At 44.9% G+C, this 26271-nt stretch overlaps 1 protein-coding gene across 1 annotated transcript in view; it reads right to left on the minus strand.

Annotated features, from left to right (window-relative positions):
* Positions 1-26271, minus strand: part of LOC114592141 (uncharacterized) — a 49770-nt gene that overhangs the window by 5603 nt on the left and 17896 nt on the right. The window contains 1 exon segment of the mRNA XM_077923034.1: positions 11324-13042. Within this exon segment, the coding sequence (XP_077779160.1) occupies positions 11324-13042 (1719 nt within the window).

Raw genomic sequence — 26271 nt, forward strand, 5'->3', positions numbered from 1 at the left:
AGGCGCTCCTTCAGATATACTGGACCGAGGCTGTTTAGGGCTTTAAAGGTCAGCACCAACACTTTGAATTGTGCTCGGAAATGTACTGGCAGCCAATGTAGGTCTTTCAAGACCGGTGTTATATGGTCTCAGTGGCCGCTCCCAGTCACCAGTCTAGCTACCGCGTTCTGGGTTAGTTGTAGTTTCCGGGTCACCTTCAAAGGTAGCCCCACGTAGAGCGCATTGCAGTAGTCCAAGCGGGAGATAACCAGAGCATGCATGAGACAGTCTGCAGGCAGATAAGGTCTCAGCCTACCTACCAGATGGAGCTGGTAAACAGCTGCCCTGGATACAGATTTGACCTGTGCCTCCATGGACAGCTGTGAGTCCAAAATGACTCCCAGGCTGCGCACCTGGTCCTTCAGGGGCACAGTTACCCCATTTAGGACCAGGGAATCCTCCACACCTGCCCGCCTCCTGTCTCCCCAAAACAGTACTTCTGTCTTGTCAGGATTCAACCTCAATCTGTTAGCCACCATCCATCCTCCAACCGCCTCCAGACACTCACACAGGACCTTCACTGCCTTCACTGGTTCTGATTTAAAAGAGAGGTAGAGCTGGGTATCACCTGCATACTGATGAACACCCAGCCCAAACCTCCTGATGATCTCTCCCAGTGGCTGCATGTAAATGTTGAAAAGCATGGGGGAGAGGACAGAACCCTGAGGCACCCCACAAGTGAGAGCCCAGGGGTCTGAACACTCATCCCCCACCGCCACTTTCTGAACACGGCCCAGGAGGGAGCGGAACCACTGTATGACAGTGCCCCCAGTTCCCTGCCCCTCAAGACGGTCCAGAAAGATGTTATGGTCGATGGTATCAAATGCCGCTGAGAGAGCCAGCAGAACTACGAAACAGCTCTCACTTTTGTCCCTAGCCCGCCGGAGATCATCAACCAGTGCGACCAAGACAGTTTCAGTCCCATGATGAGGCATGAATCCTGACTGTAAGGGATCCAAATGGTCCACTTCTTCCAGGCGTGCCTGGAGTTGTTCAGCAACCACTCGCTCAATCACCTTGCCCAAGAATGGAAGATTTGAGACTGGGCGATAATTGGCCATTGTGGCCGCATCTAAAGATGGTTTTTTAAGAAGCGGTTTAATAACCGCCTCTTTCAGCGGGTCTGGGAAGGCTCCCTCACAGAGGGAGCATTCACCACCCCACGAAGCCCATCACCCAGTCCTTCCCGGCTAGCTTTTATAAGCCAGGATTGGCAAGGATCAAGGAGACAGGTGGTTGGTTTCACTCGTCCAAGCAGCCTGTCCACATCCTCAGAGGTAACAGATTGGAATTGATCCCACACAACTTGACTAGACAGGACTCTAGCACTCTCCCACCCTGGCCCTGCTCCCACGGTGGAGTCTACTTCTTCCCGAATCTGAGCGATTTTATCTGCAAAAAACTTTGCGAAATCATTGCAGGAGATCATGTGGCCCGTACTGGGCCCTGATGTCGCAGGTGGTTCTGCTAAATTGTGAACCACCTGCTCTTTTCTGCAGATGCAATAGAGGCGGCGAAGAAAGTCTTCTTCGCTGTCGCTATCGCCACTTGGTAGGCTCGACGCTGAGCTCTAACCTGTGTCCGGTCAGATTCGGAATGAGTTATCCGCCACCGGCGCTTTAGCCGTCTCAATGATTGTTTCATTGCCCTCAGATCCGTGGAAAACCACGGGGCTGCCCGGGCTCCATGCAATCGGAGAGGGCGCTTCGGAGCCAAACAGTCAATAGCCCTGGTTAACTCCACATTCCACATTCCAGTATCATTTGGGTAAATGGTATATAATGAATTAAAAAAAAATGTTTAAAATAAAATTTGTTAAGAACCTAGAAGCTTATTTATTTGGAATTACAGGTACTGAGATCCCAAAAGACCAGGAAAGACTATGTATGCAACAACAGCTGCACAGATGTTATTATCCGAACGATGGAAAGGTGCAATAATCCCAACTAGGGAAGATTGGCAAGCCAAACTGCTGGACTCTGCCGAAATGGCAAAATTAACCGCGAGACTCAGGAATCAAGAAAAAAAAAGATTTGGAAATTTTTTTAATTTACCTACGAGATTATTGCACGCAAATCAAAACGTTAGCTGGACTTTAGGAATCACTTGTAAATAAGTTTATGGGCAATTTAGATAAATGAAAATTGTGGAGAATGTATGTATACAGTGGTGACTCGTGTTACGTAACCCTCTGGAACTTCCATTTTTACTGTTGCGCAGCAAATTTAAGTGCCCCCCACCCTCATTAAGGCTTTTTTTCATTCCGTTTTACCCTTGAACAGCTAATTTCAGTTGTTTCCATCGTAATCAAGGTTTTTTTCATCCCATTCGTTCCCTTGCACAGCTAATTTAAGCTCCCCCGCCCCCAATCAATATTCAAGCTGTTTCTGGTTGCAGTGTTCTGAGGTGACATTTGCAGCTTTAGTTTTTTTCCTATTTTTTGCATTTTTGTTTGTGTGGCTTTTTCATTTTTGACCAAGGCTTAGCTTTTTGTTTTATGATTGATTGATTGATTGATTGACTGTGGAAAGGGATAAAAGCTCCCCATTCAATCAATGACTATCATCAATGCAGGTCCGAAAAAAAATATTAATTTTTATCATCTACAATACTGTCTTATTTATTCTATGGTACAGAACATTGATTATTGCTTTCATTTTATGGATCAATGGTCTTGTTAGATAGTAAAATTCATGTTAAATGGCTGTTTTAGGGGTTGTTTTTAAAAGTCTGGAATGGATTAATTCATTTTGCATTACTTTCTACGGGACAGCACGCCTTGGTTTTGGAACGCTTTGGTTTTGGAAGACTTCTGGAACCAATTAAGTTTGAGACCCGAGGTACCACTGTAACTCCTAAGATTTAAAATCCTGGAGGGAGAAAATCTGCCCCCACTACTTTATGAAAGGGATTCAAAAAACAAAGAGCTGCTTTGGAGAAGGCCTCACCCCTTCCTTCTTCCTGTCAGGAACTTCCTTCCATTTGTCTCCTCTCCATCTTTTCCTCTTTCTCCCTCCACCATCCATCTATCCCTGTCCCCATCTCCTCTCCCCTGGAACTCACCAGATTTCTCCAAGGGTACTGGGAGGGAATGCTCAGAGGTTGTGGGGAGGGATGCGGGAGACAGCCTGACCAGGTCACCCGTCCATCTTCCTCCTTCCATCCTGGCCAGGGTTGCAGGTTCAGTCTCAGCTAGGTTTGCAGGTTCAGCTTCCTGAGGAGCGCAGAAGCCAGAGCAAGTTGCAGCTTCCTGGGAGGGAGAGAAGAAGAAGCCAAGGGAGTCTGAGAGGCCCTGCAGGGATTCTCCTACCCAAGACATTCTGCTGCCCCTGAAGAAGCCCCAATTGGGCACCCCCTTCCCAAGAGCCCCCACCCATTTTCAAACACCTTTGGCAATTCCTTTCATCACCTCCTTTCCTTTTTTATTTATTTTATTTTGTTTATTCAATCTTTATTGGTTTAAAATCAACACACACTCACCAAAAGCTTATAAATAGGAAAAGAAACAAAACAAAAAAGCACAACACATTTCTTACAAAAAGAAATAGAACAATACATCACAAATGCACAAAATTATTCCAGCCATCAACTTCCGACTTCCTTGATATAGGTTATTTATTTTCTTAATTAGGTAAAGGTACCCTTGACCATTATGTCCAGTCACACATGATTCTGGGGTTGCAATGCTCATCTCGCTTTACTGGCCGAGGGAGCCGGCATTTGTCCGCACTCAGCTTCCGGGTCATGTGACCAGCATGACTAAGCCGCTTCTGGCGAACTAGAGCAGCGCACGGAAACGCCATTTACCCTCCTGCCAGAGCGGTACCTATTTATCTACTTTTGATGTGCTTTCGAACTGCTAGGTTGGCAATTTTCTTAATTACTTGCCTCTATTTTTCCATAAACTTTATCTTTGTTAAATCTTGTCTGAATTCTTTGTACCTTATTCAATTCTGAGAGTTATTCAAAGCATTTTAAAGTTTATATAAGCGGACACTGTTCTTTTAAATATTGTCTATAGAGCTCCCATTCCCTTTTAAACTTTTGGGTCGATCGATTTCTTATCTTTTCCGTCATGTGTGCTACTTCTATATATTGAAGGATTTTTACTTGCCACTCCTCTTCTGATGGAATTTTATCTCCTTTCCATCCCTTGGCAATCAGCATCCCCACTGCAGTTGTTGCATACAAAAAGACCCCTTCCCAAGAGCCCCCACCCATTTTCAAACATCTCTGGCAATTCCTTTCACCTGCCTGTCCCACCTCCCTTCCTAAGGCTGGCATGGTATGACATTAGTGGCCTGAGAGTAGATCCCTTTGCACTTAAGAGTTCATCTGCAAAGGACTGCTCTGAATACATGGGTGGCCCTTGCATGGAGAAGAAGGAAGCCCCTTGCTTGCATCTGGACCCCCTGGGAGAGGCGGGGGATCCGCCCACTGCTCCCTCTGCCCTCGCTGCCTCCTCCTCTGCGCTCCTGCCCTGCAAACACATTTTACTCTTGTTGCTCAGGGGAGAATGGCAGGAAGAGCCTTCAAACCCATCCCTTTCCTCCTCTGCTGCCCAGTGAGAGGGGAAGGAGCGGCAGCGCCTGGTTCACTTCATGGTTTACTGGGATTGTGAATGAACACGTCCTCCGCCTTCCATGCGGTGGGAGTGGGGGGGTTAAAAGTGGTGAGGAGCCCCCCTCCAGTCCTTTTGGGAAACAGAAGCTTTGGTCAGGAGTAAACAACTTAGATGGCAAGTTCACAAGAGAAGCACTTTGGAACACTGCTTGCTCTTACTATGTGTTTGGACCTAGAGGACAACATACACGTTTACACCACAGGACTCCTTAAAGAGGGCGTTTCTTTAAATTCAAAGGCCATTTCTACAAAATGGAAGTCTTATGATGGCAGCCCTGTACAGGAAAGTTTTTCATGTTTTAATTTTTTTGGTGTTTTTGTTGGAAGCCGCCCAGAGTGGCTGAGGCAACGGAATCAGATGGGCAGGCTGCAAGTATTTATTTATTTATTTATTTATTTATATTATTATCATTATCATTCCCTCCTAAGCCCATCCTGTTATGCATGCTGATCAATGACTTTGTCCCAACCAACCCCCCCCCCCAACGCAAGAGGGCTTCCTATTTTTACAGCTATTCTTCACATTTCTATACTGCCCTTCCTCCAAAGATCACAGGGCAGCTTACAAGAGAAAAACACAGAGATGCATAACAGAGTAAGAAATAAAAACGACAACCCTCGCCCCCCCCCCATGCAGGTGTGCAGTCCATAGATTGTTTAATGAGCCAAACCCCTGGGAGAAGAGAAAGGCTTTCGCCTGTTGCCTAAAGATAAGGTCCTCCTCCGAGGGGTCTTCTGCTGGGGTATAAATATTAAATTTAATTAATACTATTAAGGCGCTCCTGGCCAGCAATGCCCACCCCTCTCCCCTTGCCCGCCTCCTTCCCTGCAACTCCCTTTGTACTAGATCCATGCAGGAGGAAGCTTCTCCCCCCCCCCCCTTCAAGGCTCCCTTTAAGAGAACAGCTCTCTTTCCTCCCTTCTCTTCTCCCCGTCCCGGGGCTTCTCATCCTGGACCCCCTCGCAAAGCCCCTTCCCTCCTTCCCCGCCATTGGCTTTGCACTCACCCGAAATCCTGAGCAGCGGGGGCGGGAATGGGAGCCCCGCGTGGTAGGCAGGGAGTGAGGTTGTTTAATTAGGAGGCTTGATTAGGAAGCAGCCCCTCCTCCGCCTCCGCACGACGCAGCCCCGCTTCCCGCCTCCTCCCCTCCTTCCTTTGCAAGCCCGGAGATTATCTCTGCTGGTGAAGCCGGAAGTGGAGGCAACTCAGAGGAGGAAGGAGACGTTTCTCTCCACGCTCAGCCTCTTCTCTGTTATTTGATAATTGGGGGAAGGAAAACCTTGTAGCACCCAACCAATGGGAAGGCGAGGGAGGGAACGTGTGCATAGGGAATATACCGTAAGCTCATTCTTTGCTGGACTGTGCCTGCTTTGGACCCCCACTTTTGCAAGAATGTATTGTCCTCAATAAGGGACGCGGCTGGAGCTGTGGGTTAAACCCCAGAGCCTAGGGCTTGCCGATCAGAAGGTTGGCAGTTTGAATCCCCGTGAAGGAGTGAGCTCCCGTTGCTCTGTTTCTTCTCCTGCCATCCTAGCAATTCGAAAGCACGAAGTGCAAGAAGATAAATAGGTACCTGTTGTAAACAAAATCTGCCCTTATGCTTTTAAGGGGGCCACAAGAGCCTTTATAGAGTCCTTTGCCGGTTCTCCATTTGTAGGAGAAAATAGCAGAGAATATTGAGAAGCAAAGCCTGATCTTTATTGAAATGTTGCAACAGGTTGCTCCCCTCACATGGAGGAGAACGGAGGAGGACCCAGAACAAAGGTGTGCCTGCCCTTATATAGCCCTTTTAAATTCCCTGCCCTGGAGCTCAAGACCACCCCTCCATACATCATACATACATCACAGAAAAGGCGGTCTACAACAGAAATTTGAATGTTGTTGCTTTTCCTGTGCTGCTCCAGACATGTGGTTCACATATCTATGTATGTGTTTGGTTGGTACATTTATGAACATTTATTATATATATAAGACCTTAATTTTTTTTATTACATACCGCTCCAGCAGGAAGGTAAATGGCGTTCCCGTGCACTGCTCTGGTTTGCCAGAAGCGGCTTAGTCATGCTGGCTCCCTCGGTGTTACGAAAAAATCTGGGTGCGGGGTTACTCTGCCACCCAGCTCGTCCGACTAAGTCCGCGGGTCCCTGCGGAGGAAAATGAGCTCAGCCGGACGCAGGAGCAAACTACAGAAGATCCAAGTTTATTGCGCAACAGGTTCAAGGCAAGATTGAACCCCGAGAAAGGGGTGACAGGAGTTTTTGAAACTTCCCTCCATGTCCCAGAATACAGTGCAAAATACATCATTATTGCGTCATGAATACATTAGAAATAGGTTGGGTTACACAGGTGACATCATGAATACATTAGAGAGGGGTTGAGTTACACAGATTAACATATACAGTGGGGGGGATATGCAGAGTCAGAGATATGTGCAGATAAGCGCTTCCTGACTACCGGTGATGAGAAGACAATAGTCCAAGTATGCAGAGTCAATAGTCCAAGTATGCAAGGTCTAGCACCTGGCGTTGCCCGGAGGAAAGGTTGGGCAAAGCGACTTGGCCGGATTAGGGTCTTTCTGAGTACGTGACTCCTCGCTCGAGGGATTATGGAGGCCGAGGAGGTGTCATGGAGTCCTGAATAAACTGAGTCGATTGGCACCAAAACCAAGGAAATCAGAGCTGTGGTTGAATTAATATGAATTTTATAAGTTTTAGTCCGTTCTGTTCCAGTCTTATGTCAGTGATTGAAGTCGGAAATGAAATGGATACATTGTAACAGGATTTGACACTTTTATGAGTCCACGAGTTTCGATTCTATTGTTCCCCCAGCAGGGAGCCGCCAGTAGCTTGTCAAGAGGTTAAATGAGGCGTGTAGGGGCTCGCTGAGCTGAATCTGCAGAGCGGATGCATGGTTCTGATTGGCTGGGACGCGGCCATTGAAACGAATGGGAATGCGGTTTCCATTGAAACAAATGGGAGCACAGTTTGATACAGTCAACCCATGATATAGAGCGGGAGGGAGGCTTAGGGAAAGATGGTGGGCTTATTTCGCCCGTATAGAGAGAGAGGGATAGGCATTTTATTTAAGAGGCCAGGGGTATAGTGTGGTGCTTATGTAACGGTGTGGGGGCTGAGGGGTCAGGGCAAAGCTGGGCGCCGTTGAGGTCATCGCCTCGGACCCCTTTGGTGGCCGGCGGAGGGATGCGGGAAGGTACCTCCCCCTCCGTATCACTCGGCCAGTAAAGTGAGATGAGCACCGCAGCCCCATTGTCATCCTCAACAGGACCTCACGGTCAGGGGTCCCTTTACCTTTACCTATTGTCCTCAATAAACTCTTTATTTGCTTCTCCAGTATTCTTCAGATGGTATTTTAAGGAAGGGGATCAAGGGTCTCAGGACCCACTTCTTACAATGTATGAAGTAGCTTACAGCAAAAAAGCCTAATAACTCTTCTGGGTAACTGAATAAATTATTTTAATAAATATTTAAATGGAGAACATATTTTGCCTTCTCATGTTCATGCAAACATGGTTCTACTCCAATCTCACTTAGTATTAAATTGTGGGTGGACATAGCAGACGCCACAGAGATTTCTCCAAGTGGTTCTTTATAGTAAGCTGGAACTGAACTGAACAGCAAACAGCTCAGCCGGCCTGCTTTTATAGGCAGCCAGCTGTCAACACTGTAACAACAACCACCCAGGGTTTCCCGCCTAAATTGACTGATATGGACCCGAGTGAAAACTATACACACACAATACCCCTGGTGGCCAGGATGAGAACTTCAATACATAACAGTCCCCACTTCCACCTCAGCAAAGAATTTTTTATACAAAAATCTCCTGGACAGAAGTCTCCCTGTTTGCATTATAGGGAGGGCTCAGCCTCTGTCTACCTTATTGCACACTCAATACACACAATGTCTTTTACCGTGTCCTGTATTCTCCTCAAAGAAACACTCCAGAGACACCCGAACAGTGACAGGAGGCAGCAGCAGCAGTTTGACAGATTAGCTGGGGATTTTGATCCAGAAACGGAGCAGACGGGGAAAGGTTAAGCAGAATCCCCCCCCCCCCCTGGTCACCCTTAGGTGTGCTCAGTCTCCACCTGCTTCATGACTCCACCTTGCATGAGAAGGAAGGATGGAGCTCCAGGAAACAGGAAGTGGTCCTTCAACCAGCCAGGACATCTCACCATCACAGACAGATCCAGTCTCATGCTGGGGAGTAAGGAGTGGCCCTGGGGTGGCAGAGAGAGGAGGGGAAGGGGCCAGGGACAGAAGGAATGGCAGGGCTCCAGATGCTCCCTTGAACCCCCCCTCCCTTGACACCGAGGGGAGCTCCTCTTCTGGGGCTGAAAGCATTGGCGTGGAGGTTAGTTTTTGTTAGGACTGCAAGGAAGGGGGGAAAGGAAACGTAAAACACACACAACCATGGACACACTAAGAACTGAGTGAAAATAGGCCTGGCTGAAGGAATAGCTACTGGAGAGCATAATGTGGGGTGTAGCTGTAATGCTCACCTGCCTCCCTGGACTGGTCTTTTCTTGGGGTCAGGGAGCTGAGTTGGTCGATCAACATGAACTTCCCAGGTTACCTTTCCTTCTGGTCAGCTATTCCAGCTCTTGTCTCCTCCCCATTTCTTTCTTTATGGAGGGGCAAAGGCTATTCACTTTGTATAGATGCAACTACAACCCACAACTGAAATCTTCTGGGTGCACTGCGCTCCCCCCCCCATAGAATAGATTCCCTCAGCATCTTGCTCCACCTCCCAGAAGGCAAGATCATCTGGTTAAAGTGTTTGTTTTGGAGAACATTATATTGCATTTATCTTTGTATCAGCAGTAATAAATATATTAATTGGGTTAGATTTAGATACTGTCAACATGAACTTTGTCTGAGGTTTCAGACATACCCATTTCGTTCAAGAAAAGATGCAGAAAATACTTTTCCTTTTTTATTCTGGGCACTTGACTTCTCCCATCCTGCTACCATCAAGGAAAACGTTTGGGGCAGATATCCAGGGCCCCACTCAGCAGCAGCAACCGGGGGAGGAGGAGGCCCCACAAACATTTCCCACATTTTGAAGTTAAATGATACAAAGCCCCCTCAAGAATTGACAGAAGCTTACCAGGGTACATTTCCTACTAGTCAGCTATTCAGGCTCCTCATTCCTCCCCATTTCTTTATGGAGGGTCAAAGGCTATGCACTTTGTATAGACGTAACTACAACCAACATCTGGTATCTTCTGGGTGCACCAAGGTGGCCTCCTTCTGCATTGTCAGCAAGTGACAAGTGTCCTGGAACAATCCCCAGTGTCTCTACAGAAAATGTTACTGATGGGCTTGTAGGGCCAGGGGAGAGAGGCAGTCTGCTAGGTGGATAGGGTTGTGGGATAGAAATGTCAATAACCAAAGACTGAACTGGAATAAATGTGTAACCTGCCTCAAGATTCTTTGTGGTTGACTGCCACAAAAATAAGAGAAAGAATAGAAATACTTAAATGTCCCTATTAATATTAATGAAATAAAAGAAGGAATTGTGACTTCTAAGAATGGTAAAGTCCCTGGTGCGGATGGCATTTCTTTAATGAATTACAAAAAATTGGAAGAGATCATATTACCAATGTTAGAAAAAATAATGAACAAAATTTTAGAAGGAGGACAAGTGCCAGAATAATGACAAGAGGCCCTAATTACATTGATACTGAAATATGGACCCAATTTAGAGTAAATTAAGATTTATAGACCAAGACAAATTTACAGCAACGTAAGATTGGTAGTAGATACAATAGTATACCTAGAAATGAGAGCAGATAAAAAGGCAGCCAAGATCTTGGTGGATGCGGAGAAAGCATTGGATCATGTTTTGGGGGCATTCATGCAAAACACTTTGGAAATTATGAGTTTGGGTGAGAAAATATGTAGTGGTATAAAAGCGATTTATAATTCCCAACAGGTCAGACTAATTATAAATGGTGAAACATCAGAAGCTTTTAATATCTCTAAGGGAACAAGACAGGGCTGCCCTCTTTCTCCTCTCCTCTTTATCACACTTCTGGAAGTGTATTTGAAAGCAATAAGAGAAGACCCTAGAATAGAAGGAATTAAAGTTTGACAAAGGGCCTATAAGGTCGGAGCCTTCGCAGACAATCTAATAATTACAACAGAAAACCTTCTAGAGCAGCGGTTCTCAACTTGTGGGTCCCCAGATGTTGTTGGACTACAACTCCCATCATCCCTGAGCTCTGGCCTTGCTAGCTAGGGGTGATGGGAGTTGCAGATCAGCAACATCTGGGGGCCCACAGGTTGAGAAACTGCTCTAGAAAGTACTATACAGTGGTACCTCGGGTTACACATGCTTCAGGCTACATAAGCTTCAGGTTACAGACAGTGCTAACCCAGAAATAGTACCTCGGGTTAAGAACTTTGTTTCAGGATAAGAATGGAAATCGTGTGGTGGTGGCGTGGCGGCAGCAGGAGGCCCGAATAGCTAAAGTGGTGCTTCAGGTTAAGAATAGTTTCAGGTTAAGAATACACCTCCAGAACAAATTAAGTACGTAACCCGAGGTACCACTGTATTAAGACCTCCCCATGTAAATTAGTGGATATTTCCTAAGGTTCCATATTGACTAAAGCTTCTCCGCTGTGTGAGTTTGCCAATGTAATGTAAGTTTATCCTTCCTGTTGAAGCTTTTTCCACATTCAGTACATTTAAATGGTTTCTCCCCCGTGTGAGTTCGCTGGTGTATTCTAAGGTGGCCACTTTTACTGAAGCTCTTTCCACATTCAATACATTTAAATGGTTTCTCCTCTATGTGAGTTTGTAGATGTCTTCTAAGTATTACATTTTGACTGAAGCTCTTTCCACATTCAATACATTCAAATGGTTTCTCCCCCGTGTGAGTTCGTTGATGTATTCTAAGGTGTCCACTTCTACTGAAACTCTTTCCACATTCAATACATTTAAATGGTTTCTCCCCCGTGTGAGTTCGTTGATGTATTCTAAGGTATTCATTTTGACTGAAGCTGTTTCCACATTCAATACATGCAAATGGTTTCTCCCCCGTGTGAGTTTGTTGGTGTCTTCTAAGTGCTCCACTTTCACTGAAGCACTTTCCACATTCAAAACATTTAAATGGTTTCTCCCCCGTGTGAGTTCGTTGATGTATTCTAAGGTATCTATTTTGACTGAAGCTGTTTCCACATTCAATACATTCAAATGGTTTCTCCCCCGTGTGAGTTCGTTGGTGTACTCTAAGGTGTCCACTTCTACTGAAGCTCTTTCCACATTCAAAACATTTAAATGGTTTCTCCCCCGTGTGAGTTCGTTGGTGTATTCTAAGTGCTCCACTTTGACTGAAGCTATTTCCACATTCAATACATTTAAAAGGTTTCTCCCCCGTGTGAGTTAGTTGATGTCTTCTAAGGTGTTCACTTCTACTGAAGCTCTTTCCACATTCAATACATTTAAATTGTTTCTCCTCTGTGTGAGTTCGTTGATGTCTTCTAAGTGTCCCACTTCTACAGAAGCTCTTTCCACATTCAATACATTTAAATGGTTTCTCCCCCATGTGAGTTCCTTGGTGTATTCTAAGGTCTCCACTCTTACTGAAGCCCTTTCCACATGCAATACATTTAAAAGGTTTCTCTTCTATGTGAGTTTGTACATGTCTTCTAAGTGCTCCACTTTCACTGAAGCCCTTTCCACATTCAATACATTTCAATGGTTTCTCCCCCGTGTGAGTTCGTTGGTGTATTTTAAGTGTTCCATATTGACTGAAGCTCTTTCCACATTCAATACATGCAAATGGTTTCTCCCCCGTGTGAGTTCGTTGGTGTATTATAAGTGTTCCATATCGACTGAAGCACTTTCCACATTCAGTACATTCAAATGGTTTTTCCCCTGTGTGAGTTCGTTGATGTATTCTAAGGTTTCCATTTTGACTAAAGCTGTTTCCACATTCAATACATTTAAATGGTTTCTCCTCTGTGTGAGTTCGTTCGTGCATTCTAAGTGTTCCATATCGACTGAAGCACTTTCCACATTCAGTACATTCAAATGGTTTTCCCCCCGTGTGAGTTCGTTGGTGTGTTCTTAGTGCTCCATTTTTACCGAAGCTCTTTCCACATTCAATACATTCAAATGGTTTCTCCCCTGTGTGAGTTCCTTGATGTTTTCTAAGAGTTCCATTGTCCCTGAAGCTCTTTCGATAGTCAGTACATTTAAATGGTTTCTCCTCTATGTGGATTCGTTGATGTGTCCTCAGTCTTCCACTGTGACTAAAGCACATCCCACGTTCCAGGCATTTAAACTGTTTTTTTGTTCTTCCCAATGAATTCACAGATGGCTCCATAGAATTCTGGCCATCATGTTCCTCACCTGTTTGGGAATGGGGAGGAAGGGGAAGAGAATCCTGTTAAGACTTACAAGAAAGGAACTGAACACACGTCAATCGCAATATGCACCTTCTCCTATTTTAACACTGTCTCCTTTCTCCACTGTCCTATCTATGTTCCAAACTTTTAGGAATGCAGATAATGGCAAGAACAACACATGGTCATTCCATTCACACTTAATAAACTGCATTATTTTATAATCTATGGTGGAATTGGCTTCTTAGACACATCTCTGTATTTCTCTTTTTCCAGGGAGGAAATGATCACAGGTTCGAGTAGCAGTCTCTCCTATGACTAAGAAAACTGAAGTGTTACTTTGCCACATGTAACTGTAAAAATATTCCAATATATTAGTATCCCCAAACATCCCCCAGATGTTTTGGGACTACAATTCCCATCATCCCTGACCACTGGTCCTGTTAGCTAGGGATGATGGGAGTTGTAGTCCTTAACATCTGGAGGGCCAAGTTTGGGGATGCCTGTATTAGAACATAAGAAGAGCTTGCTTGATTGGGAAAAGGCCCACCTAGTCCAGCATCCTGTTCTCACAGTGGCCAGCTAGATGCCTGTGGGAAACCAGCAAGCCGGATTTGAGTACAAGAGCCCTCTGCCTTCCTGTGCTTTCCAGGAACTAGTATTAAGAAGCATAATTGCCTAGGACCACGAGGGCAGAGCAGAGACGTCAGTCTAATCCTCTTTTTTCAAGCTATCCAAATTGTTGGCCATCATTCCTGTAGGATGGAATTCCATAGATTAAAAATGCAGAAATACAACTAAGAACACTTTCGGACCACAAATCAATAATTATTGAACTAAAAGGCGAGAAAAATACTCCATTTAGAGTATTGCTCATATTTTGGGCAATAGAATGAAAGGTGTTTTAGCAGAAAAAATTCAGCACAATCAGGCCTGCTTTCTACCAGGACGTCAGATGAAGGAAAATATTGTTACGATATAGAAGCAATGCAGCTGCGAGCTGCGAGCTTGAAAACATCACATGATGTTGGGACTGTCCGTGGGAAACAGAGGGACAGTCAATTCAGTGTGAAGCACCGGAATTAGCTCAGAGTGTAATATGAGCTGTACAGGAAGTACAGGAAGTGTTTGTCATTCGACTGCTGGAGCTTGAAGAGAGCAGTCATGTTTTTTGTAATGCTGCAAAGACAGAAATAAAGGCATGTAAATACGTTTCTGTCTATCTCTTTTCCCTGCTGGGGGGGCAAGAAAGAGGGGGGGTGTTCTTCTCACACTGAGAAGGATCGCCTATCGCGACCTCTGCCTGGATCTCGCTGAGGAATGCAGACAGGGAGGTTAACAGGAGATCAAGCCGGGTGCCTGGAGAGTTGCCAGTTACTACTCATATAGGCTTGAATCCCGACAAATATAAGGAATATAATTGATATTATTCAATACTTGGAAGTAAAAATTGAGAAAAAAGTGGGCTTAATGTTTATAGATGCTGAAAAGGCTTTTGATAATGTTTCATGGGCTTTTATGAAAAAGATAAAAGAAAAAATGAATTTTGAGGAAGCATTTGGGAGAGGAATTGATGCAATTTATTTCTACCAACAGTCTATGCTGATTGTTAATATGGTGATAACAGAAAAGTGTAAAATAAGGAAGGGGACAAGACAAGGATATCCCCTATCACCATTATTATTTATTTTGGTATTAGAGGCCCTGGTGAGGGAGACAAAGTGGAGAAATTAATTACAGGAATAACAGTAGAAAATAAAGCATATAAATTAAAAGCTTTCACAGTTCACCATGTAATTACAGTGAAGGATTCCATAAATACTCCACCGAAGGTGGTAGAAAAGATGCAGGACTTCGGGCAGGCTGGGGGCTTTAAACTAAACAAGAATAAGACTCCTCAATGCCTTGTTTGCCCCAGTCTTCTCCGATAAAGAAAACAATGCCCGACCTGAAGAATTTGGAGCAAATGATTCAGCAGAGGAAACACAGCCCAGAATAACTAAGGAGATAGTACAAGAATACTTGGCTAGTTTAGATGTATTCAAGTCTCCAGGGCCAGATGAACTGCATCCAAGAGTATTAAAAGAACTGGCAGATGTGATCTCAGAACCACTGGCAGTCATCTTTGAGAATTCCTGGAGAACAGGCAAAGTCCCGGCAGACTGGAGGAGGGCAAATGTTGTCCCTGTTTTCAAAAAGGGGGAAAGAGAGGACCCAAATAATTATCGCCCAGTCAGTCTGACATCAATACCAGGGAAGATTCTGGAGCAGATCATTAAGCAAACAGTCTGTGAGCACCTAGAAAGGAATGCTGTGATCACCAATAGTCAGCATGGATTTCTGAAAAATAAGTCATGTCAGACTAACCTGATCTCGTTTTTTGACAGAATTACAAGCCTGGTAGATGAAGGGAACACAGTGGATGTAGCCTACCTTGATTTCAGCAAGGCATTCGACAAGGTGCCCCATGATATTCTTGTAAAGAAGCTGGTAAAATGCGGTCTTGACTATGCTACCACTCAGTGGATTTGTAACTGGCTGACTGACCGAACCCAAAGGGTGCTCATCAATGGTTCCTCTTCATCCTGGAGAAGAGTGACTAGTGGGGTGCCACAGGGTTCTGTCTTGGACCCGGTCTTATTCAACATCTTTATCAACGACTTGGATGATGGACTCAAGGGCATCCTGATCAAATTTGCAGATGACACCAAACTGGGAGGGGTGGCTAACACCCCAGAGGACAGGATCACACTTCAAAACGACCTTGACAGATTAGAGAACTGGGCCAAAACAAACAAGATGAGCTTTAACAGGGAGAAATGTAAAGTATTGCACTTGGGCAAAAAAATTGAGAGGCACAAATACAAGATGGGTCACACCTGGCTTGAGAGCAGTACATGTGAAAAGGATCTAGGAGTCTTGGTTGACCACAAACTTGACATGAGCCAACAGTGTGACGTGGCAGCTAAAAAAGCCAATGCAATTCTGGGCTGCATCAATAGTATAGCATCTAGATCAAGGGAAGTAATAGTGCCACTGTATTCTGCTCTGGTCAGACCTCACCTGGAGTACTGTGTCCAGTTCTGGGCACCACAGTTCAAGAAGGACACTGACAAACTGGAACGTGTCCAGAGGAGGGCAACCAAAATGGTCAAAGGCCTGGAAACGATGCCTTATGAGGAAAGGCTAAGGGAGCTGGGCATGTTTAGCCTGGAGAAGAGGAGGTTAAGGGGTGATATGATAGCCATGTTCAAATATATAAAAGGATGTCATATAGAGGAGGGAGAAATGTTGTTTTCTGCTGCTCCAGAGAAGCAGACACGGAGCAATGGATCTAAACTACAAGAAAGAAGATTCCACCTAAACATTAGGAAGAACTTCCTGACAGTAAGAGCTGTTCGACAGTGGAATTTGCTGCCAAGGAGTGTGGTGGAGTCTCCTGCTTTGGAGGTCTTTAAGCAGAGGCTTGACAACCATATGTCAGGAGTGCTTTGATGGTGTTTCCTGCTTGGCAGGGGGTTGGACTCGATGGCCCTTGTGGTCTATTCCAACTCTATGATTCTATGATTCTAAGTTTTTGGTAAAAAACACAATGGAGCAAGACCAAAAGAAATTACAACAGAAAACAGAGTTAGTTATACATAAAGTCAAATACTGGGATATCTGTTTGACAGCTAAGAATATTAATATTTTTAAGGACAATTACAAGAATGAGTGGAAAGAAATAAAAAGAGCTTTAGAGATATGGGGAAGAATGAATTTATCATTTTGGGGTGGAATATCAGTAATAAAAATGAATGTATTGCCAAAAATGTTATTTTTATTCTAAGCAGTCCAGGCAATAGGCAACACAGGATGCTTTGATAAATGGCAAGAAGATATATCTAGGTTTATCAGACAAGGGACGAAACCAAGTATAAAAAATAAATTATTAACAGATGTAAGAGAGAGAGGAGGTTTCACCCTGCCGGATTTGAAACTTTATTATGAAGCATCCTGTATCTGCTAGAACCGGGAATGGATTACATTAGAAAACACAGATACTGTATTTTAGATCTGGAAGGACACAAATAATGTATAGCATGCATATTTATGGTAGGAAAAGGCCAAGGTGCATAGAGCTTTTCAGAATCATATAGTAAGAAAACCAATGTTTAGGGTACGGGAGAAGTATAAAAATTTGCTTCAGTAAAAAACACCCTGGTGGCTTTCCCCCTTGGAAGCAATATCTCTGAAAAAAATTGAATATGAGAAGTAATTGGCCGACTTACAGAGAGGTGTTAACTGCAGTTGAAAACCAACTGAAATTAAACGATTTTGAAGAGATAAGGGAAGCTGTACCTGACTGGTTACAGTACCATCAACTAAACGATATCTTTAAGATAGACAAAAAGAAAGGTTTTAGTTATGAGACATCACAATTTCAAAAAGAACTCTTAGTTCTTGGGAAAGGGACTTAGGACATAACATACAAATGGCAGATTGGGAGAGGCTTTGGAAAACAAATCTGAAATTCACAGCTTGCTGTTCATTGAAAGAAAACTACATGAAAATGATGTACTGGTGGTATTTGACTCCTAGTAAGTTATCTAAAACATATAGAGTAAGTTCAAATATCTGCTGGAAATGTAAAGAAGCGGGCACCTTTTGCTATATGTGGTGGTCATGTAAGATAACAGTATCATTTTGGGAAATGGTATATAATGAAAAAGTAGAGACATCACCTTGCTAACGAGCGCAGTGAAAACCAGGAAACAAAAAAAAAAAAAGGCTGGGGAACGCACGGGATGAGGGGCAGGGGAGCGTGCTTTTTACTTCTGCAGCTTGTTTTGAGGCAGGATAGATTTGAGCATTGTCTGGGTCCCAGTGCCCCTACTTCTTTTTTATGCTCCATTCTATTGCTGCCAGTGGCTGTTCATTACTCAAACTGAACCTGATACCAGTAGCCACGTGTACAAACAAAGTAGAAGGCTGCAAGGAGGAGCGCTTTTACACAGCTAATGGCGAATCCCCTGCAATCCAAGTCCTGATCACTTGCTCAAATCTATCCTGCCTCAAAATAAGCAACGGAACGAAAAGGCTGCAAACTGTTAAATGGAAAAAACCCCAGGCACAGGGCAAATACCTTAGGTAAAATAGTAAAGGGAGACAGGTGATTCAAAGCCAGAAGGCACTTTTTAAAGTGGTGCGCAGCCAGCAATAGCTGCAGAAGGTCCGCCCGCTCCCTAAACGGAGCAATGAGGCTGCAGAGGGACGGCAGGACACAGGAGGGGAAGGATCGGGAAGGATAAAATTTAAGCAACCAGCAGCAAAAAAAAAAACCAACCTCGAGCTCTGAGCCACCAGCGCAGTGAAAACCAGGAAGTAAAAAAGGAAGGCTGCTGGAGACTGCAGGGCAGAGGATGAGGGAGAAGGGGAAATTACACAAATCCCCCGCGTCTCAGCTGATCCGCTGGCTCCTTGAACCTGCACACTAAACAAACATACAGCTCCTGTCCCTCTTAGTCTGACTCTGATATACCAAAATAATGTATCTGAAGAAGTGTGCATGCACACGAAAGCTCATACCAAGAACTAACTTAGTTGGTCTTTAAGGTGCTACTGGAAGGAATTTTTTTATTTTGACTATGGCAGACCAACACGGCTACCTATCTGTATCTGATATACCAGTAGTTTATTAAATAGTTTAGTACAACATTTGATTCAGAATATTTCCCCCCTGTTTTCCTCCTCTGAAAACTAGGTGCGTCTTATGGTCCGGTGCGCCTTATGGAGCAAAAAATACGGTACTATCAGGACCCATGAAAGGGATGGAGCGAAGTCATGTGATTCAGAGAATCTCAGGAATTGATTATATAAATGTATTTGATATAAACTTGCAGTTGTAAAAACCAATAAAAATATTTCAAAAAAAGGGAAGTCCATAGATTGACTATGCTTCTGTTGATTCATCATTTGCAAACCCAGAAATAGGGGCTCCTGTTTTTGAACTTTTCCTCGGAAACCGAAGAGCTCCCATTTTTACTGTTGCACAGCAAATTTAAGTCCCCCCCATCGTAATTAAGGTTTTTTTCCATCCCACTTGTATCCTTGAGCAGCTAATTTAAGCCCCCGGCCCATCAATATTCAAGCTGTTTCTGGTTGTAGTGTTCTGAGGTGACATTTGGTGCTTTAGTTTTTTCCTACTTTTTGCATTTTTGTTTGTGTGGCTTTTTCATTTTTGATTGTGGCTTCTTTTTTAATTTTAATTTTTATCATCAACAATACTGTCTTCTTTATTTTATGGTACAGAACATTGATTACTGCTTTCGTTTTATGGATCAATGGTCTTGTTAGATAGTAAAATTCATGTTAAATTGCTGTTTTAGGGGTTGCCCTGAAAGCAGAGCGCCCCTCGCGCCGGGCAGACATCCGCAGCATGGGGAGCCCTGCAGGAGTTCCCCGCAGGGCTCCCCACGCTGCGGATAGCAGCCTGCCGCCCAGCACGAGGGGCACCCTAAAGCAGAGCGCCCCTCGCGCCGGACAGACATCGGCCAGCCCCACAAGCTCGGGGGACAGCGGTGAGGCGCAGCGCCATCATCCCGCTGTTCCTGGACCTGGTTCGGTTTCCCCGACCTGCTTTTGGGGGGGAAATAAAGGAAATTTTTTTCCCCTTTATTTTTCCCCCAAAAAACTAGGTGCGTCCTATGGGACGAAAAATACAGTAATCCATTTTGCATTACTTTCTATGGGAAAGCACGCCTTGGTTTTGAAACGCTTTGGTTTTGGAAGTCTTCCGGAACCTATTATGTTTGAGAACCAAGGTACCACTGTAACTCCTAAGATTTAAAATCCTGGAGGAAGAAAATCTGCCCCCCACTACAGTGGTACCTCAGGTTAAGTACTTAATTCGTTCCGGAGGTCTGTTTTTAACCTGAAACTGTTCTTAACCTGAACCACCACTTTAGCTAATGCGGCCTCCTGCTACTGCCGCGCGTTTTTTGTTCTCATCCTGAAGCAAAGTTCTTAACCAGAGGTACTATTTCTGGGTTAGCGGAGTCTGTAACCTGAAGCGTATGTAACCCGAGGTACCACTGTACTTTATGAAAGGGATTCAAGAAACAAAGAGCTGCTTTGGAGAAGGCCTCACCCCTTCCTTCTTCCTGTCAGGAACTTCCTTCCATTTGTCTCCTCTCCATCTTTTCCTCTTTCTCCCTCCACCATCCATCTATCCCTGTCCCCATCTCCTCTCCCCTGGAACTCACCAGATTTCTCCAAGGGTCCTGGGAGGTAATGCTCAGAGGTTGTGGGGAGGGATGCGGGAGACAGCCTGACCAGGTCAACCGTCCATCTTCCTCCTTCCATCCTGGCCAGGGTTGCAGGTTCAGTCTCAGCTAGGTTTGCAGCTTCAGCTTCCTGAGGAGCGCAGAATCCAGAGCAAGTTGCAGCTTCCTGGGAGGGAGGGAAGAAGAAGCAAAGGGAGTCTGAGAGCCCCTGCAGGGATTCTCCTGCCCAAGACATTCTGCTGCCCCTGGAGAAGCCCCAATTGGGCACCCCCTTCCCAAGAGCCCCCACCCATTTTCAAACACCTTTGGCAATTCCTTTCACCTGCCTGTCCCACCTCCCTTCCTAAGTCTGTCATGGTATGCACATTAGTGGCCTGAGAGTAGATCTCCTGGAATTTAAGAATTAATCTGCAAAGGACTGCTCTGAATACATGGGTGGCCCTTGCATGGAGAAGAAGGAAGCCCCTTGCTTGCATCTGGACCCCCTGGGAGAGGCGGGGGATCCGCCCATTGCTCCCTCTGTCCTCCCTGACTCCTCCTCTGTCGTTCTGCACTACAAACACCCTTTGCTCTTGTAACTCAGGGGAGAGAGGCAGGAAGAGCCTTCAAACCCATCCCTTTCCTCTGCTGCCCAGTGAGAGGGGAAGGAGCTGCAGCGCCTGGTTCACTTCATGGTTTACTGGGATTGTGGATGAACACGTCCTCTGCCTTCCATGCGGTGGGAGTGGGGTGGCTTAAAAGTGATGAGGAGACCTCCCCCTCCAGTCCTTTTGGGAAACAGGAGTTTTGGTCAGGAGTAAACAACTTATATGGCAAGTTCACCAGAGAAGCACTTTGGAGCACTGCTTGCTAATACTATGCGTTTGGACCTAGAGGACAACATACACGTTTACACCATGGGATTCCTTAAAGAGGGCATTTCTTTATATTCAAAGGCCATTTCTACAAAATGGAAGTCTTTTGATGGCAGTCTGTACATGAAGTTTTTAATGTTTTAAATTTTTTGGTGATTTTGTTGGTAGCCGCCCAGAGTGGCTGAGGCAACACAGTCAGATGGGCAGGGGGCAAGTAATGAATTATTTATTATTATTATTATTATTATATTATTATTATTATTAGTTTTATTCCCTCCTAAGCCCATCCTGTTATGCATGCTGATCAGAGACTTTGTCCCAACCCTCCCCCCTTGAACACAACAGGGCTTCCTATTTTTACAGCTATTCTTCACATTTCTATACTGCCCTTCCTCCAAAGATCACAGCGCAGCTTACAAGAGAAAAACAGAGTTGCATAGCAGAGTAAGAAATAAAAACGACAACCCTCGCCCCCCCCCCCCATGCAGTTGTGCAGTCCATAGATTGTTTGTAATATGCCAAACGCCTGGAAGAAGAGGAATGCTATCTCCTGTTGCCTAAAGATAAGGTCCTCCTCCGAGGGGTCTTCTGCTGGGGTATAGATACTAAATTTAATAGTATTAAGACGATCCTGGCCAGCATTGCCCACCCCTCTCCCCTCGCCCGCCTCCTCCCTTTGCACCAGATCCCTGCAGGAGGAAGCTTCTCCCCCCCTCCCCTTCAAGGCCCCCTTTAAGGAAACAGCTCCCTTTCCTCCCTTCTCTTCTCCCCGTCCGGGGGCTTCTCATCCTGGACCCCCTCGCAAAGCCCCTTCCCTCCTTCCCCGCCCTTTGCTTTGCACTCACCCGAAATCCCGGGCAGCGGGGGCGGGAATGGAAGCCCCTGAGTGGGAGGCAGGGCGTGAGGGCGCTTAATTAGGAGGCTTAATTAGGAAGAAGCCCCCTCCTCCGCACAATGCAGCCCCCCTTCCCGCCTCCTCCCCTCCCTCCTTTGCCAGCTCCAATTTTATCTCTGCTGGTGAAGCCGGAAGTGGAGGCAACTCTGAGGAGGAAGGAGAAGTTCTCTCCACGCTCAGCCTCTTGTCTGTTATTTGATAACTGGGGGAAGGAAAACCTTGTAGCACCCAACCAATGGGAAGAGGAGGGAGGGAACGTGTGCATAGGGAATATAAACTTATACTTTGCTCCAGCCGGACTGTGCCTGCTTTGGCTCCCAGCTCCTGCAAGAATATATTGTCCTCACTAAGGGCTTGCCGATCAGGTTGGCTGTTCGAATCCCCGCGAAGGGGTGAGCTCCCGTTGCTCTGTCTCTGCTGCTGCCAACCTAGCAGTTCGAAAGCACATCAAACTGCAAGTAGATAAATAAGTACCTGTTGTAAACAAAATCTGCCCTTATTCCCTTATGGGGGTCACAAGAGCCGTTGTAGAGTCCTTTGCCGGTTCTCCATCAGTTGGAGAAAATCAAAGAAGCCAACCAGAGAATATTGAGAAGCAAAGCAGCTAGTAAGCCTGATCTTTATTGAACTGTTGCAACAGGTTGCTCCCCTCACAGGCAGGAGAAAGGAGGAGGACCCCGGACAAAGGTGTGCCGGCCATTATATAGAACTTTTAAATTCCCTGCCCTGGAGCTCAAGACCACCCCTCCATACATCATACATACATCACAGAAGGGGTGTAACCCAAGACCACCCCCCACAAACAGCATACCTACAACATAGAAAAGGCGGTCTGCAACAGAAATTTGAATGTTGTTGTTTTTCCTGTCTGCCAGGTTATCTGATAATGCCTTATCTGATTGCCTTTCCTAGTAGTCTGGCCATTCCTTTGAGACGGTGATTACCCAATTCCTGAGACAATGGGAAGGCCCCTCACCCCTCCCTCCTTGCAGAGAATACATTTCGTCAGTTTGGGAGTCAAAATGGTTTCAGGACAGTCTTCCTGTGCTGCTCCAGACACGTGGTCCACGTATCTATGTACGTGTTTGGTTGGTACATTTATGAACATTATTATATATAAAAGGGACGCGGGTGGCGCTGTGGGTAAAACCTCAGCGCCTAGGACTTGCCGATCGCATGGTCGGCAGTTTGAATCCCCACAGCGGGCTGAGCTCCCGTCGTTCGGTCCCAGCTCCTGCCCACCTAGAAGTTTGAAAGCACCCTTAAGTGCAAGTAGATAAATAGGTACCGCTTTCTAGCGGGAAGGTAAACAGCGTTTCCGTGTGCTGCTCTGGTGCCGGTTCGCCACAGCAGCTTCGTCACACTGGCTACGTGACCCGGAAGTGTCTGCGGACAGCGCTGGCTTCCGGCCTCTAGAGTGAGATGAGCGCACAACCCTAGAGTCTGTCAAGACTGGCCTGTACGGGCAGGGGCACCTTTACCTTTACCTATTATATATAAAAGGCCTTACATTTTTTTATTACATAACACTCCAGCGGGAAGGTGAACGGCGTTTCCGTGCACTGCTCCGGATCGCCAGATGCGGCTTGGTCATGCTGGCCAGATGACCTGGAAATTGTAAGCCGGCTCCCTCGGCCAGTAAAGTGAGATGAGCACCGCAACCCTAGAGTTGTCTGCGACTGGACCTAATGGTCAGGGGTCCCTTTACCTTTATGATTCTTAGTAGATACAATAAAATACCTAGAATGAGACCAGATAAAAAGGCAGCCCTGCTCTTGGTGGATGCGGAGAAAGCATTTGATGTTTCAGGGGCATTCATGCAAAAAACTTTGGAAATGACGAGTTTGGGTGAGAAAATATGTAGTGGTATAAAGCAATTTATAATTCCCAAAAGGTCAGACTAATTATCAATGGTGAAATATCAGAAGATTTTAATATCTCTAAGGGAACAAGACAGGGCTGCCCTCTTTCTCCTCTCCTCTTTATCACACTTCTGGAAGTATATTTTAAAGCAATAAGAGAAGACCCTAGAATACAAGGAATTAAAGTTGGACAAAGGGCCTATAAGGTCAGAGCCTTCGCAGACAATCTAATAATTCCAACAGAAAACCCTCTACAGCAGCAGTTCTCAACCTGTGTGTCCCCAGATGTTGTTGGACTACAACTCCCATCATCCCTGAGCTCTGGCCTTGCTAGCTAGGGGTGATGGGAGTAGTAGTTCAGCAACATCTGGGGACCCACAGGTTGAAAAAGGCTGCTCTGGGAAACCCAGGCAGATGGGCGGGGTACAAATAATAAATTATTGTTGTTGTTGTTGTTGTTGTTGTTGTTGTTGTTGTTGTTGTTGTTGTAATGTTGGAAAAAACAAGGCCAAGAATAAAATACAAAACTCAGACTTAAAAGAAAGGGGAGGCTTTTCCCTTCCAGATCTCAAAATTTACTATGAAGCAGCTTGTCTTACTCGGATTCGAGATTGGATTAAATTGGAGAAAGAAGAGGCAATAGAACTGGAAGGACATGACAACAGATTTGGTTGGCATGCATATTTGTGGTATGGGAAAACAAAAGTACACAAAGGACTCCACAATACAATAATAAGTTTTTAATAAAGGTATGAGGAAAATACAAAAAATTATTGGAACCCCAAACTCCATGGTGGCTATCACCCATTGAAGCACTATCACTTAATACATCAGCAATGAAAGGAATATGGCCAACATACAGAGAATTACTAATAGAACAAGAAGGAAAGTTAAAATTGAAAGACTATGATGAGATATAGGAATATTTAGTGATGGTGATGAATATTTGTTGTAAGAAAGAAAATCAATAAAAATGATTATAATAAAAGGAAAGGAAAGGAAAAAGAAAGGCGTTTGGACAATTATCACGATTCAAAATTAATAAAGAAAAAACAAAACTCCTGGTAAAATAATTAGATATACAAGAAAAAGTAAAGTTAGAAATAGACTTAAAATTACAGAGCAAAGTATTTAGGAATTTGGATAACCATGAAAAACATTAATTTATAGAAAGACAATTATATTAAGGTATGGAGCAAAATTAGGAAAGACTTAGAAATCTGGAGTAAATGAAAACTCACGTTGTGGGGAAGAATTTCTACAATCAAGATGGTAGTTTTACCAAAAATGCTGTTCCTTTTTCAATCAATTCTGGTTCTTAATGGCTTAAATTGTTTTAAGGAATGGCACAGGTATTTGGCGAAATACATTTGGCAGGGCAAAAAAAAAAAAAAAAAACAGAATTAAATTTAAACTATTAACAGTAACCAAAAACAAAGGAGGGTTTGGAATGCCAGATTTTAGGATCTACTATGAAGTTGCCTGCCTGGGGGCCACCAGGTGGCGCGTTGGAAGATGGCCGACAATAACATCTCTCTGGCCCATACGAGGTAAATAAGGGAGGTATGCAGTCTTCCTACCCCCCAGGAGACGGGGGGCACTGCCTTGCCAGCGGTGTTCACAATGCACCCCCTGATCCGAGAGATGGGGGTGCCGAACACTTGGCACGAGCCCTCGGTGGTGTCAGATCTTCCTGACACCGATTCCAATTAGCGCGTGCTGGTTAGCTTCAGCTCGGAATTATAATTGGAAACATACGATTGGAATGAAGCTGAAGCACATATATCAAGTAATGTTCGAGAGATAAGAGTGCTGATTAATGGATCTCTGTGACCGGGAGTGACAGATGGATAAGTAAATCTTCTGATGAATCACCACTAGGCGACTGTATGTTTGGAATGAAGGGGGGGTGGAGGAAAAAACTTTTTTTTTCTTTGCACGATGAGATATTAATAACCCTTCACCCCAGATAGAAATAAGATCGTTGCATTTTTATTAATCACAAGCAGGAATTCAAGAACTGTGTGGGATGGATTATAACAGGAGAGAGAATTGGTGAACAGTGAGAAAGAGGAAAATTTTTATGACGCAGTTAAAAAATGGCGTCTCGCCAAGACAGGCTTGCCGGAGAAAGAAGGACAGGGGGAGGAGAATCAGGATTATTCGAAAGAGAAGGAATGTTGGAACGCAAACTTGACCTGACAGAGCCTCCTGACTCATTTGATTTATTTGGCAAGCCTGAGAAAAGTAAAGGACAGGCTGAAGATTAATTTTTTTATGGAAGCGCTTAACAGAGGCTGTCCCTGAGTGATATGATCTTTGGACAGTACAAAACCCACACAAAGGATGCCTGTTTTCAA

This window comes from Podarcis muralis, chromosome 2, assembly GCF_964188315.1.
Source record: "Podarcis muralis chromosome 2, rPodMur119.hap1.1, whole genome shotgun sequence".
Taxonomy (NCBI): domain Eukaryota; kingdom Metazoa; phylum Chordata; class Lepidosauria; order Squamata; family Lacertidae; genus Podarcis; species Podarcis muralis.